The sequence below is a fragment of the Heptranchias perlo genome, chromosome 8, assembly GCF_035084215.1.
Source record: "Heptranchias perlo isolate sHepPer1 chromosome 8, sHepPer1.hap1, whole genome shotgun sequence".
Classification (NCBI taxonomy): domain Eukaryota; kingdom Metazoa; phylum Chordata; class Chondrichthyes; order Hexanchiformes; family Hexanchidae; genus Heptranchias; species Heptranchias perlo.
The window spans coordinates 83,545,040-83,559,056 of record NC_090332.1 but is presented as its reverse complement, the minus strand read 5'-3'; the positions used below and the strand labels follow the sequence as shown (position 1 = coordinate 83,559,056).

At 44.4% G+C, this 14,017-nt stretch overlaps 1 protein-coding gene across 3 annotated transcripts in view; it reads right to left on the bottom strand.

The window, feature by feature from the left end:
• Positions 1 to 14,017, bottom strand: part of plcb1 (phospholipase C beta 1) — a 646,154-nt gene that overhangs the window by 123,167 nt on the left and 508,970 nt on the right. For all 3 annotated transcript variants that reach the window (XM_067989433.1, XM_067989434.1, XM_067989436.1), the window contains exons 17-18: positions 12,109 to 12,205; positions 1,777 to 1,861 (exon numbers count right to left, since the gene is read on the bottom strand). In XM_067989433.1, coding sequence (XP_067845534.1) covers positions 1,777 to 1,861; positions 12,109 to 12,205 — 182 coding nt within the window. The remainder of the gene's footprint in view (positions 1 to 1,776; positions 1,862 to 12,108; positions 12,206 to 14,017) is intronic.

Genomic DNA, 14,017 nt, shown 5'->3' with positions numbered 1-14,017 from the left:
AGATGACACAGGATTATTTTGGACCTTCTCCATCCCAGGGTTGAAGATCGTGCCGTGTTGAAGCAATAAAGCTTCCAAAAAAGTTCTTGCCCCAATGACTATGGTTCCCCTACCAAAACAGTAAAAGTGGCACTAAATGAGGTCATTAAAATACTTGACAGTTGGAAAACCAAAACAAGTTGGATTCAGGAAACTTGCTGCAGCAATAAACATGCAATTGTTAAAGACCAAACGCCTCTGGAAGAAACTCCACATCGTGGAAAAATTTCTTTCTTGAAGACTTTCTTTTAGAAATTGCCTTAAAGTCAAAGGTGAACCTACAAAATCTGATCCTGTCATTTTCCCCCTTCGTTTCCAAAAAAGTTAAAACAGGAGCTTCCGAAAGGGACTTACAAATTCATAGAATCATAGAATGATACGGCACAGAAGGAGGCCATTCGGCCCATCGTGCCTGTGCCGGCTCTTTGAAAGAGCTATCCAATTAGTCCCACTCCCCTGCTCTTTCCCCATAGCCCTGTAAATTGTCCCCCCTCAAGTATTTATCCAATTCTCTTTTGAAAGTTACTATTGAATCTGCTTCCACCGCCCTTTCAGGCAGTGCGTTCCAGATCATTACAACTCATTGTGTAAATTTTTTTTCCTCATGTCGCCTCTGGTTCTTTTGCCAATCACCTTAAATCTGTGTCCTCTGGTTACCGACCCTTCTGCCACTGGAAACAGTTTCTCCTTATTTACTCTATCAAAGCCCTTCACGATTTTGAACACTGCTATCAAATCGAAATTGAAAAATCTTTTTTGATCAGCAGTGCATGTTGTGTATAAGTACTGAATAAACTGCCTAAACATATGTATCACATCCTTAACTTATTGCATTATACTTAATAAAAACAATTTTTAAAAATTTGGGCATCTAAGAAAAAACTAATCGAATCACATTTGCTTCTTGCTACTGCTACAGTGTCTGTTAAGATGCAGCTCCAACCGGTGGTCATAATCTAGATGAACAGCTTTTTTATTATTTTATATAATCATAAATATATAAATATAATTATGTAAATATAAATTTATAATTTTTTTACAATCACTTTTTTTGAACAGGACAGGATGCGGGCCACTGGTCATTTGGATTCAGAATGAGAAGATTGTTATCTATAGTTTAAAAATCTACTCCACCACTAAAACATATGTTAAAATTCAAAATACCCTTCATCCCACCCTCTCCCCCACCCACCCACCTACCCCCCCACATGCCCCCCGCCTCCCCACCCACCCGCCACACCCCCCCGAAAAAAAACACAACTCCTCCACTCAGTTTCGTGTTCCGATGCATTGGTGTTTCATGCATTTTTCAGGAGTTCCTGCCATCTTTCTCTGACAGTAAACACATTTTGCAGGTTTTCTTTAAAAAAGTGTAGTCAAAAAATTACAGAATAAAATATGTCATCAATGTCAGGCCAACTCCCAATGTAACACTCTGACATAGATACTCTGAATGAACCTGAAGCACATTTTTGGCACAGTGTGCTATTGGTGCACAAACTCATTAATAGACGTATCTGAAGTTCCTTTATCTGTGCTGCTTTAAAGTAGACATTAACCCGTTTATTTTAAATGGTTTAATATCTTGTTTGTATGTTAATATCGCACGATTCCCTGGAGAACATCTCTCCCTGTTAAACTAAACTGTATCGAATTACTTTTAACGAACGGTTAATGGAAAGTGCAGTCAGTGCATAAGATGGGCTCTGGTCGTGTACAATCACATAAAAAGGATACTCCACAAATTCCACTGGAGATTTGGTCAGCTGTTCCAAAGCCTTTGTCTCCACGAAAGATGACATTTCGAAACTCTTGTTATTCTCTACAAATAAAGCACAAATATCCAATAAACACTGAATTTTCACCTCTCATCAAACAGTTATCTTTAGATTTCGGGACAGGCGATTGCTACAGCTTGGCACCGTCGCTGGAACAATTTAGGATTTATTTCATGATTCTTGGACGCTGCATGCTTTGGAGTGAGTTACAAGATGTAATCTAATATGGGAATTCAAATCATATTATAAACTGGGGAAAGTGAACCAAGCAAGAACATTTTGCAATCTTAAAATTAATGGTCTGTTATTCTGCCCTTAGCCGGTTGTTGGGAGCGTTATTGCTGTGATGGGTGGCACTAATAAAACAGAATTAATCCCTTGTGAGGGGGAGGAAAATGGTGTCAATCATTTTATTGCTTGGCAGTGTCCCAAGAGTTAACATGGTGTAATAAACGAAAAAAACTTGTATCAATTTCTATGTCAACAAGGAGTAAACCTAGAGAGAGCAAGTATTACAAAAATGTAAGAACAAAACGCCATACTGCATTACACAACAATTATCCCACGAGTCTTTTAACAAGGCTTTAGTGTATTTTTGAATAGGCTCCTTGTCAGAATAGTGGACACATGAATCAACTTGAATACTCTTGTTTCACTTTAAATCTACTTAATTAGCCTACACTCCACCCAAAACAGGAAAATCCAGGCCGATATGTTTCATTGTTTATCCTCAAAACCTTGGATAATTTTAAAAACCTCTATTGGGAATCAAATTCTACACAACAGCATTACTAGAAAGTAAGTATTCCAACTGCTGCAAGGCTTTGATATGTTTGATATCCACTGGAAGTTCACCTCATTCACTCTTCGTTCCTGTGGTAGTTTCTGTGACCGTCGGAGGCTTAAGGATAAAGTACGAATTGTAGGTGACCACCCCAGTGAGCTTCTCATAGTAGTGACACCAGGTGGTGGAACCACCTTCTGGATAGCTCCCATCTCCTTTGTGTCTATTGACAGACCATCTTCTCTATATTCCTAACCAGGGGAAGGTTACTACTTACTAAGTTTACAATTTTGATGAGTAAATGCGAGCCTGTTGCTTTCAGTCATTTCAGTTCTTAATTAAGTGTCGCGTTCCACTTCAGTGCGTGGACTTACCAAGACAGCATCTGATACATTCATGACTCCAGGGATGTCATCTTTGGCGGATAACATTCTGGGATGTCTTAGCTACGGATAAGATCCCAAAGTTCTACCCAATGTATCATTTGAGACTGATTTGAGTAAAGGCTGCACAGATTCTTCTATATGTAGTTTCACTCGCAAACCCTTCAGTTTACCAATGCCTTGGAGATGTTTGGAAATTCATAAATATTTTATCAGCACTGCTACTTATACTCAACAACTGCAACTGTTCTGCTATCCATATGTTTAGGAGAGAGCCAGCGTTATACTTTATTGAAAGCATAGCGTCTTTCGTAGCCTCAGATCGTCACAAGCTGCTTTACAGACAAAGAAGTACTTTTGAAGTGTAGTCACAGTTGTTAAGTAGGGAAACCTGGCAGCCAATAGCAAGATCGGCAGCAATGAGATAAATGACCAGATATTTTGTTTTTTATTGATGTTAGTTGAAGGATATATATTTTGGTTAGGACACTGGAATAACTCCCCTGATCTTCTTTGAATAGTATCATGGGATCTTTTATGTCCACCTGAGAGGGCAGACGCGGCCTCGGTTTAACGTCTCATCTGAAAAACACAGTACCTCTGACAATGCCCTCAGTACTGCAGTGAGGTTCCAGCCTAGATTCTGTGCTCAAGTCTCTGTAGTGAAGATTGAACCCCCCAACCTTCTGACTCAGAGGTGAGAGCACTACCACTGAGCCACGGCTGACATTTTTGTACATTTCACCAGTTGTGACTCTCCCTTCTGCCCGTATCACTCCTACGATTTGACGAAAAAATGTCACAAAGTTTCAGAAACAGCTTCACTGAACTTTTCCCATGGTATCAGCACCTCTGCTCAATTCCCTCAAAGCTACAAACATCAACGACATTTGGGGTGACCTGAATCCACCATTACGTTAAATTTTCAGTCTGTAGCACAATTGATGCATCCTTACTTGACACGGAGTCCGTGTCTTCTTTCTACTCTTCCATCTTAGTTTTCTGGCTCTTTATCAGACTTTTTGTTCACAAGAAAATGCAGTCTGAAAAATGGATCGTTTTCCCATAACGTCTCTCTGCCCTTATATGGATATATACCATCACAGAAATAATGGGGGTTAAATTGGATAACCTCAAAAACCGGGCGCGGGTAGCACAATCCATTATTAACCATTATTGCTTCCTGCGCAGGCAGGACGAGACTTTTGTCCGGCTTGAGGACTTACCTTCAAGCAGCGTTGGAGATCAGCGTTGACATGACGATTCAATGCAATTTGCACTTTCCACCAGCAGGGGGAGCCCCAATCTCTTAAAGGGAGACTGTCTCTTAAAATCTCTTAAGGTAGCCGGTACCTGTTATTTGCTGAAAATAACAGTCTGCTGTCTGCATGGAGTCAGAACGGAGATCAGACATCGCACATGTAAAACACAGATGCAGGTCTGTGTTTACAAACTGATGAGTTATGTTAAAACATTGAATAAAGGTTGCACACTACTAAATCCCACATCCTCCAATCTGCATGCCAGACCTCACCAATCTGCCGGTCCGAGTTGGTACCAGGCCTGTGAGACTCCGTGCACCAAGGTTCTGGTGATGCACTAGAGGCCTTGGTGCAAGAGGTGGACAGAAGGAGGGACATCCTATATCGGCGGAGGGTGGGGGGAGGGCAAGGGGCCCTCCAGACATATACCCAAAAGGCAGTGGGAGGCAGCGGGAGATGAAGTCAATGCCAGGCGCACAGCACAATGAACATGGATGCAGTGCAGGGAGAAGTTCAATGCTTTGTCATGAGTGGTCAAGGTGAGTGAGGTCAACTGTCAAGTGGCGTCTCCTACCGACTGCACCACTAGCCGCATCCACTGCTCCACACACTACACACCCATCACCCACATACCAACAAACTCTTTCCATGTACTCAATCTTCCAATCAGATGCTTCCTCTCACCCTTACACATTACCACTGTGGCTGCCCACCCACAGCTCACAGACCAAACACACTGGCAGCTATTCAACCATGACAGGCACATCACCCAGACACACATCCCGCTTGCTTGCGGGCGAAGGTGGTGCATAACAGGAGGCATGAGTAGCAGTGGCGTTTAGCCCCTCGAGCCTGTTCCGCCGTTCAATGAGATCCTGGACCTGTGACCTAACTCCATATACCTACCTTAGCCCCATATCCCTTAATACCCTTGGTTCACAGAAATCTATCAATCTCAGATTTAGAATTCACAATTGAGCTAGCATCAGCTGTCATTTGCAGAAGAGCGTTCCAAACTTCTACCATCTTTTGCGTGTAGCAGCGTTTCCTAACTTCACTCCTGCACGTCCTGGCTTTAAATGTTAGGCTACGTCCCCACGTCCTGGTATTCAAATATCGGAGACCTCCAAAAACTTACAAATGTATCAGCAGCCAGAAACAATAATCCAGCAGCTAACCTGTAAATCCTGCATGGGTCCCTTTAAATAGTGCTGGTGGGGATCCTCCAGGCACTCTAAGGCACGTTCAGATGGTCGGGGTTAAGACTGCGTTGAGCGTTAAGTTCCAAAATGGTGTCTCTCTCTTAAAATCAGCGTTGCGCACTGATTGTATCCATTTTCTCCTTACTTTACATGCTTCCGGCGTTCGGTCTCTGCGCAGGCGCTAATACCATACCAAGATGGCGTCTGGCGCACGTGACGCTGGAAACATGCGCGCGCAGCCAAGACGCCATCTTGGCACTTCGGGAGGTCGCGTAGCGCCAAAACAACGGGCGCTAGGCGGCCGAATTTCAAGCCCAATATTCCTTGTCCTTTTGGTTTGGTTTCCACTGCGCAATATTTAACTTCCTGCCAGTGGCCTTCGGTGTATTTTCTGCATCTTCTGCCCTTAATTGACCGTGCTAAGTCCAGCACTTCACTCAGATCACATTTTTCTGTCGTGTGCGTCAATGTAACGCCTTTAAAGCGCAGTCTTTAACAATCTGCGATTGGTGCCTGCGGTCCTTATTCTGCTGATTGCCTCATGAACATGGTCCTTTTCCCCGCCCATGTTGGGTTGAGCCTGGCGAGAGGCAATTGTCTCATAGATAGTAGTCTTCTCAGACAACGTGATTGATTAGTGTTGCTTTGGGACGGTCATACCCATCGCTGCTTAGAGTACCCAAGGTTTCTTGTTGCTTCTAACGCAACTAACAACAAAAACTTGCATTTACATGGCGCCTTATCGTAGTAAAATGTCCCAAGGTGCTTCACAGGAACGTAAATCAGACAAAAATTGACACTGAGCCAAAGAAGGAAACATTAGGACAGGTGGGTCATGGAGGTAGGTTTTAAGCAGCCTATCAAAGGAGGATAATAAAACTGTTGGACTATAACCTGGTGTAAGATTCCTTACATTTATCAAAGGAAGAGAGAGAGTCGGCAAAGTGAAGAGGTTCGGGGAGAGAATTCCAGAGTTTAGGGCCTAGACAGCGGGAGCAGAATCCTCTTCAGGCTTGGTACAGCGATCTGTCATTGGATTAATATCCTTTCAAACTTCTTTAACCACTTCGAACCAGCGTAGCGCAATTTAGGAAAGGCAAATATGTGCAGCAAATTCAAGCAGGATAGGTATCACTGAGGTGCTGATTCGTACTCTTGGACCACGTGCATTCAAACAGATAGTTTCCCCAATCCACCTCAGCAATGTGTCTGTGGAAATGGGTTCTGAATAAAACTGTAAAGAAACCACTCTGTTTCAAAATCACCGTCTCTGTCGTCTTTCCACTTTCGACTATTCTGACCACACGACCCTGAAGCTTATTAAATGACTGACAGGGTCCCTCTGCTGGATACAAATATAATTACATTAAACACAAATGTCACTCTGATTTTTTTTTGGTAGGAAAACTGAGCGCCTCAGAATGTGGAGACCGTAACCTGGCCTGCACACATAAGGTGTTAATATTTGACTCAGAGACGAAAAGTTCCTCGGAGCTGCTCCTGGTGCAGGGCCCCGGTTGGCATATTTAATGCCGGAAACAGGTGGGCCTGCCGCTCGCCCCTGCACACACCCACCTGAAAATTGCAGCAGGCGAGCCTTGGGCATTGATCCGGTGGCCGAGGTGCACCCCCCCCTGCACCCCTCACCCCCCCCCACATCCTCCGCCCGCCCGATTTTTAACTGCCGGATTTCAACTTCAATAGTTGACAACTGCCTCCAGTAAATCTTCACCAAGTTTGGATCGAGCTGATTTGCAAGAGTTTGCGCCATTGAACAGGCTGCAGTGTTTGGCAACAGTTTTGGTTCATTCCATTCTCCACACTTGCTTTGCCCCCACTGCTCTCCATTCATCTTGATCTGCACCACGACGTTTGAGGGGGCAATGAAAATTTTCAATATCTCAGTTCCTCAAAGGAATAGGGTTAAAACGTCAAAATGGGCAGTGGTGCACCAACGGTCAACGGCGAATGGGCCGCCTGTTTTACAGTCTGTATGAAAGAAAATCGAGCCACGTGTCTAACGGGCGGCCGATTCGCTGTGGGCCGTTTTGTGCTCCAGCCAACGATCAATTTCTACCTCATGGTTTCTTCATTCCTCTCACGAGTCTAACCAACATCTCCCACCTCTTAGGACAGCGTCGCCATGTTGTTCTTCAACCGCTGACAACCTTGGCCTCAGCATCTCCTCTGACCTCAAATGGAACTCCTGCATCCAACGCAAGAAGTCTGGAAGTCTGCTTGCCTCTTTCGTGACAGATATCTTTTTTTCCCCTCCAACAACTCTCTTGAAAGCCCAAAAGTTCAAATACTGCTCCCAAATCCGCCGAGACTCTCCTCGTACCTCTCTCCCACTCCTGGACAGGCTACAGGTAAAAGCTTCTTGCTTGGTGAGAGAACCTTTGGTCACCTCTCTCTAACACCTTCGTCTCTGGGGCAAATTTTCCAGTTTCTCCCCATTTCGTCAATCACCGTGGCCAATCCTCCGCAGAACTTTCCTCAGCTGCCAATACACTGTCCGAAGCATGCTTGCTCCTCCTTACCTCCTCATCCCGTTTCGCAAGTAAGAACCGAACCGGCCAAAAGTTTGAGGCCGCCACCCTTTGCTTTTTACTGTCGGCGTTGGAAAGTAATTAAAGGGCCAAAATTCCTCAGGACACGATCTTGACAGTTGTGTCGGGATTACACCCACCGACTTCCTCCAGCCCTGACCCTGGAGAGGTTTGCAAGGTCAGTGGGAAGTCATTGTGGGGGGAGAGGGGGGGTTGCAAATGTCACATCAGGTGATGTCCATGGTGGCTGGAAACTGCAGTGTTCGCCTGCCCTTTGTGGAGAGGGATAGTTTGATCAGCCCTCTACCCCAACCTTCTCAACAAGAGGGTCGGATCGGCCATTTAAAAAAAAATGGCGGGAGCTTTCTTTGTGGGGGGGGTGGTGGGGGTTAGCCATGGTTGGGGCTCACATCCACCCAAGTGGAGATCGGTACACCTCATCTCACCGGGCATATTCTGTTGATATTGAGAGAGGGACTGACCTAAAGGAGTTGGGGTAAATCCCTCCTCTATGGCTCTGCCTCCTTTCCCTCATTCTAGCTCCTAACTGTCAAACAGATGGACATTTTCAGGTGACGCTGATTGCCTAAAGTAGAAAAATATTCCCATTCGTCAGTAATGACATCCAAAAATCCCAAAATGCAAACTGAAAAAAATAGAAACAAACAGCAGTGGCGACTTGACTGGTAAGGACATTGTCTCATCCGAAAGACGGCACCTCCGACAGTGCAGCACTCCCTCAGCGCTGCACTGAAGTGCCAGCCTTCTGTGTCAGAGGCGAGAGTGCTACCAACTGAGTCGTGGCTGAGGCACGCTCAACCCTCGCCGGCTTTCCCCTGGGATTGCCTCCTCCCCCCCCTGCCCCACCACTTAACCTACTTGGACTGGCTGGACTCCATGGTGGAGCCACGGGATTTTCCACCCCCTGCGAGCGGTGAGTTGCTCCAAGTGCGCGAGCAGCTCGCCGACGGAACGATGATGAGACTCGACCCTGAAGGTTTGGCGGGCCTCGGAACTCTTCCAGCGAGCGATAGGAGGGCTCACTCTGCCAATCTCCTGCCTGATGGAAACGGTCACACAAAAATTTGCCCCAATATGTGCTTTCTGCGGTAGCCTGGTTGTTCCATATCCCACGATATTTAAAACATTTTTTGGAAATCAATTCTCAGGATGTGGGCATCGCTGGCAAGGCCGGCATTTACTGCCCATCCCTAGTTGACCAGAGAAGGTGATGGTAGGCCTTCTTCTGGAACCGATATAACCGAGTGGCTAGTTAGGCAACTACAGAGGGTCAAGGGTCAACTACATTGCCGTGGGACTGGAGTCACATATAGGCCAGACTGGGTCAAGACAGCAGGTTTCCTTCCCTAAAGGACATTAGTGAACCAGTTGGGTTTTAATGACAATCTGACAAGCTTCATGGTCACTTTTACTGATACCAGTTTTTTGATTTCCAGATTTAATTAAAAAAAAAACTGAATTCATATTCACAAACTGCCATGGTGGGATTTGAACTCATGTTCTCTGGATTATGTGACTTGGCCTCTGGATTACTGATCCAGTAATTTAACAATCTTACCCGTTAATAGATCTGAACTTCCAGTTTTCCCAGCAATCCAGTGAAACTCTGTGTGTGTGTGTGTGTGTGTGTGTGTGTAGCATTCAGATAATAACAAATTTCGAAGTGGGACAAATGCGGACTATCAATTCAAAATCCCAATTAAAATCAAATGCCCACATCTCCATAACAATCCCCAAAAAAGAATTCAGGACGAGTGGCCAGCGAATTGCGATCTTCCTTGTACTTAGCTACTAAAGTTGCTGACCTGTACATTGCCTTTGATCTGTGGTACTTAACACCAGTGTGTGACTCCAGAATAATACACACATTTACATCTCAAAACCACCATGACGCCAAAAAAATATCAGTACAGCCTGAAAATGTGAAACTCCTTGTTTGTCTCACAAATCATGTGGTTTAAGGCAAAAAAAAAGTAATGATCTTATCTAATTCTCAACAAGGGATAACTCTATCTTTGAAAGCTGTGGTTCACTGTCTCATGCCAGTAGTCATATGTTTGACAGTACACTGCCTGCAATTATGCTAGGCTAATCTTTGGCCTTAGGGTACTGAGATTCAAAGGCAAAGAACTCTTGACCCAAACAGTCCTGGTCTGATAAAAATAGGGAAGAAAATGATTAAAAGTCAATGAATCAAAAAGGATATTAACGTAACGGAGCAGGATGAATAAACCAATTATGTTATTATATGTCTTCTAACTATTGCTATAGAGTCTGAAAGAACCATTTTGATTATCTTGTAGTCACATTGCATATTGCACTCGTATGTAAAGAATGCCCTGGCAACAGGAAATTAGCCAGTTATATATTTCCTACCAAAACAAATAAGAAAGCTCTTTTGTAAAATACATCTTAAAGGAAAGGGCAACTTTACAGTCCTGTCAACGATATTCTTATGAATAGAACACTAACAAAAGCTGTCAACTCAAAAGCGCCCCTGACGCTTAAAAACAAACACTTACACTGAATGTGCAGCGAGACATGACCTAAAAACTATGCTCTAGAAATACTCAACATTGCTTCACTTGTATTGGAAGAAAAAAACATAAGTACATGACAGCCTGAAAGGGAATATAAGCTTTGAAGGCACTAAATTTATTTTCAAGTAGAGTCTAGAGGTAAATTCCCCTCTCCCCGCAGAAAACTTTGATTTCTAATCCTTTATTTGATGCATTTTCCATTTTGGAGTTGACAATGAACATGGACATTGCACTTTGGCAATTAATTATTTTTCTTTATATCTTAAACCTTCTTTCTCCCAGTAGCTGCAGATAATCTGTTACTTCAATTATTTTTTGTTTTCAAGCAGAAATGCCAATTATCAAATAGAGGATATGAACCTGATCTTATTAGCCATAGAATCATTCTAGTCAGGGCTGCAGGCAAAACATTTAGAATTGTATGCCGCCTTTCAAATATTGTTCCCACCCCCACAGGTTCATACAGGCACTCTACTGCCTCCAGAGCCAGTACATGGAGGCATAGTAACCCCTCCAATCACCGTTCTTGATGTGCTGGTGAGCAGCTGCCTGACTGATGTAGCAAAGATTACCTGATGCTGCCTGGAAGGATTCAGATGCAAAGAAATTCAAAGCAGTGGCAACTTGATTAGTACGGACATTGTTGCTCTCCCCCTGGAAGTGTGCTGCAGGTCGGCTGTTGCAATATTTCCCCTGTAAACTCTAAGAGGGAGGGGGAGGCACAGCTTCTGAAGCACTGATGGCCAGAAAAATCTAAGTAAGAACCTCTTGGTGTGTAGACCCTGGTGAGTGGGTATGAGTGAGAGAAGAGATTCTTTCTGTGATTCCTGACTCTAACAGCCTCAAATCTAACCTCATTCATATCTGCATTCTCCTCAGCATAGCATAAAAATTGAAGTCATCCTATTGGCAAACCCATGTCCCAAACGCAAAGCGATACTTTGAGCAAAACTAAGTGAAACTAACAGCAAAATTCCTGACGAAACTTCCAAAGTACTTACGAGATCGATATGCAGGCTAAATAACACCAACAGGACACAAAATGGCCTCCTGGATGTGGGATCCACCTCAGGGATACCTCCCTGAAGCTCCTACTGTCACTTATACAGTGGCAGAAGTTGGCGGAAAAGTGTTGACGGGATTAGCCACGAGTCGGAGTGGGCTCCTGGTGGCCTTTAAAGGGCACTGGGGCTTTTTTGGGATGACAATTCAGGTACAGTTTTTTTTAAGCAGTGGATCTGAAGCCATAGCTTCGAAGAACCTATTTTACTCCATTTACCGATCCAAATTGGACGGTGATTTAGAGGAAAATCCAGGGTATATCTCTCGATTCATGCCGGTACTCTACATTCTCTTCCCCCTCAATTGGATCTGCATTCCTCCCCCCTCTCCCCGTTATAAGCTGGCACTGTTCTTCCCCTCCAAATTCCCCGGTTCAACCCGACAATAAGCTCTAACCCCCTTCCCCCCGCCCCAGTCAAATCTCAAAATGATGGCAGCAAATCGTGATATTCTTCAGTGTGCAAGTTGACAAATAAACAGCCACTCACTCTTCGCCACCTCAAAGGACTCGAACTTCACAGGTTGAATGTAATTAACCAGGTTGGACATTTCTTCTGTGGCACTGGCCTCACATCCAGCTGTCCCCTGCAATACAAGTCAAAATGTTATAAATATGCAGGTCCTACAGAACATACTGCTTTTCAAGTCCGAGGATATCGGTCCTGCGAATGAAGACATGTAGCTTTAAATCCAAAAACGTACCGGGCCATAATTTGCTGTCGGAATAACAGCGAGGCGAATGGCGTTCACCGTTATTTATGCGTAAATGGTACAGCGACTTCAGGCGAGGGGCTGATGCGCGGTTAATCCCGGAAATCCAAACGTAACTGTCCGAGATGCGCCGTTCCCCCGTTAGCTTCGCAAAAACTCATCTCGCTGCCTGCCTCACCGTTGAAATGCATCGAACGGCCTGAAGTTCCTGTATTTGCGCGGTGGATACGAACTAAATTCGTCACAGAAAGTTAAGTCTTGTCCATTTCAGTCGAAGTACCCTTTAACTACGCGATAAGTGTTAATTACTGCCAAACAACCTTTCTGGCACTGAAAATTAACTATTAAAAGTGAGGAGTCTTATTCCTTTAGGTTTTAATTGTTGGAGATTTTAAAAATGTGAAATTTTAAATTTAATTTTTTTTATCTCTCTCAATCCAATCTTTCTTTCCCTCTCTTTATTTCTCTTTCTGTACCTGGTTTGATATTGAATTCACCCTCTTTAATTTACACTTCCTTTTCAGTCATTGCGCTGTTAATTTCACAATCATAGAATCATAAACTCCTTCAATCTGATTGCTTCAGGAAATACCCAGTTGCTTGCCCTGTTCACTCAGGTTCCAGATGCCCGGTGTCCCTCGTTGTGATGTTATCAGCTCGCACTTTCAGCGACTCGCCATGCAAAAAGTTTTAAATCCTAAACGTGCAAGGGCAAATCTAACTAACTGCAGACGCCATTAGACGTCCTGCCGCGGCAAATTTTGTCCTATTCAGTCAGATGACGCGGGAGTGTTGTTGCTTCAGTTCACATTGCGGTGCTGGGACACGTGTCCATGTAACCTCCACATGGTAAATTTGGCTTTTCCATTGAGAAGGCACAGAGCAGAGGTGAGGCATTCCCTCACAGGGTAAAGGTGTGAGGGAGGAGGGCAAGTAGGCTTTTGTGCCTATCTTAGTGGCTGGCTCAAGGCCGTCATTGATACTGTAGCAAGAGCAGAAGAGCAGGTTGCCAATGGATCTCAGCTGAGACATGATGTACAATGCACAAAAAAACAAAAACTGGGGACAAAATTATATTTAAAATGGCGGAAGAAAATACTTTCACTCTTTGATCCCGTCCTTGCTGATCTACGCTGGCTCTCGGACCCCCAAAGCCTCATATTTAAAAATTCTCATCCTCATGTTTATATTCTTCATGGTCTTGCCCCTCTCTTTCTCTGTAACCTCCTCCAGCCCCACAATGCCCATCCTCAAACTCTCTGTTCAGGTGATTCTGGCCTCTTGTGCATCAGCCCCATCCCCTATGCTGCACCGTTAGCGACCGTGCCTTCAGCCACCGAGGCCCCATGGTCTGGAATTGTCTCCCTAAGCCCCTCTGTCCGTTCACCTCCATCTCCTTTTTTTTATAGAATCATTGAAAGGTTACTGCACGGAAGGAGGCCATTCAGCCCATTGAGTCCCTGCTTTTTTTTCTTTTTGATCAATACTGCCACACCCCCTCCTTTCTTCCCTTCCCTATCTTTCCTGAACACCTTGTATCCAGGAATATTTAGTATCCTATCCTGCCCATTTTTGAGCCAGGTCTCCGTTATCGCCACAACATCATATTCCCATGTGGCTATTTGCACCTCCAGCTCACCAACCTTGTTTACCATGCTTCGTGCGTTTACACACATGCACTGCAAA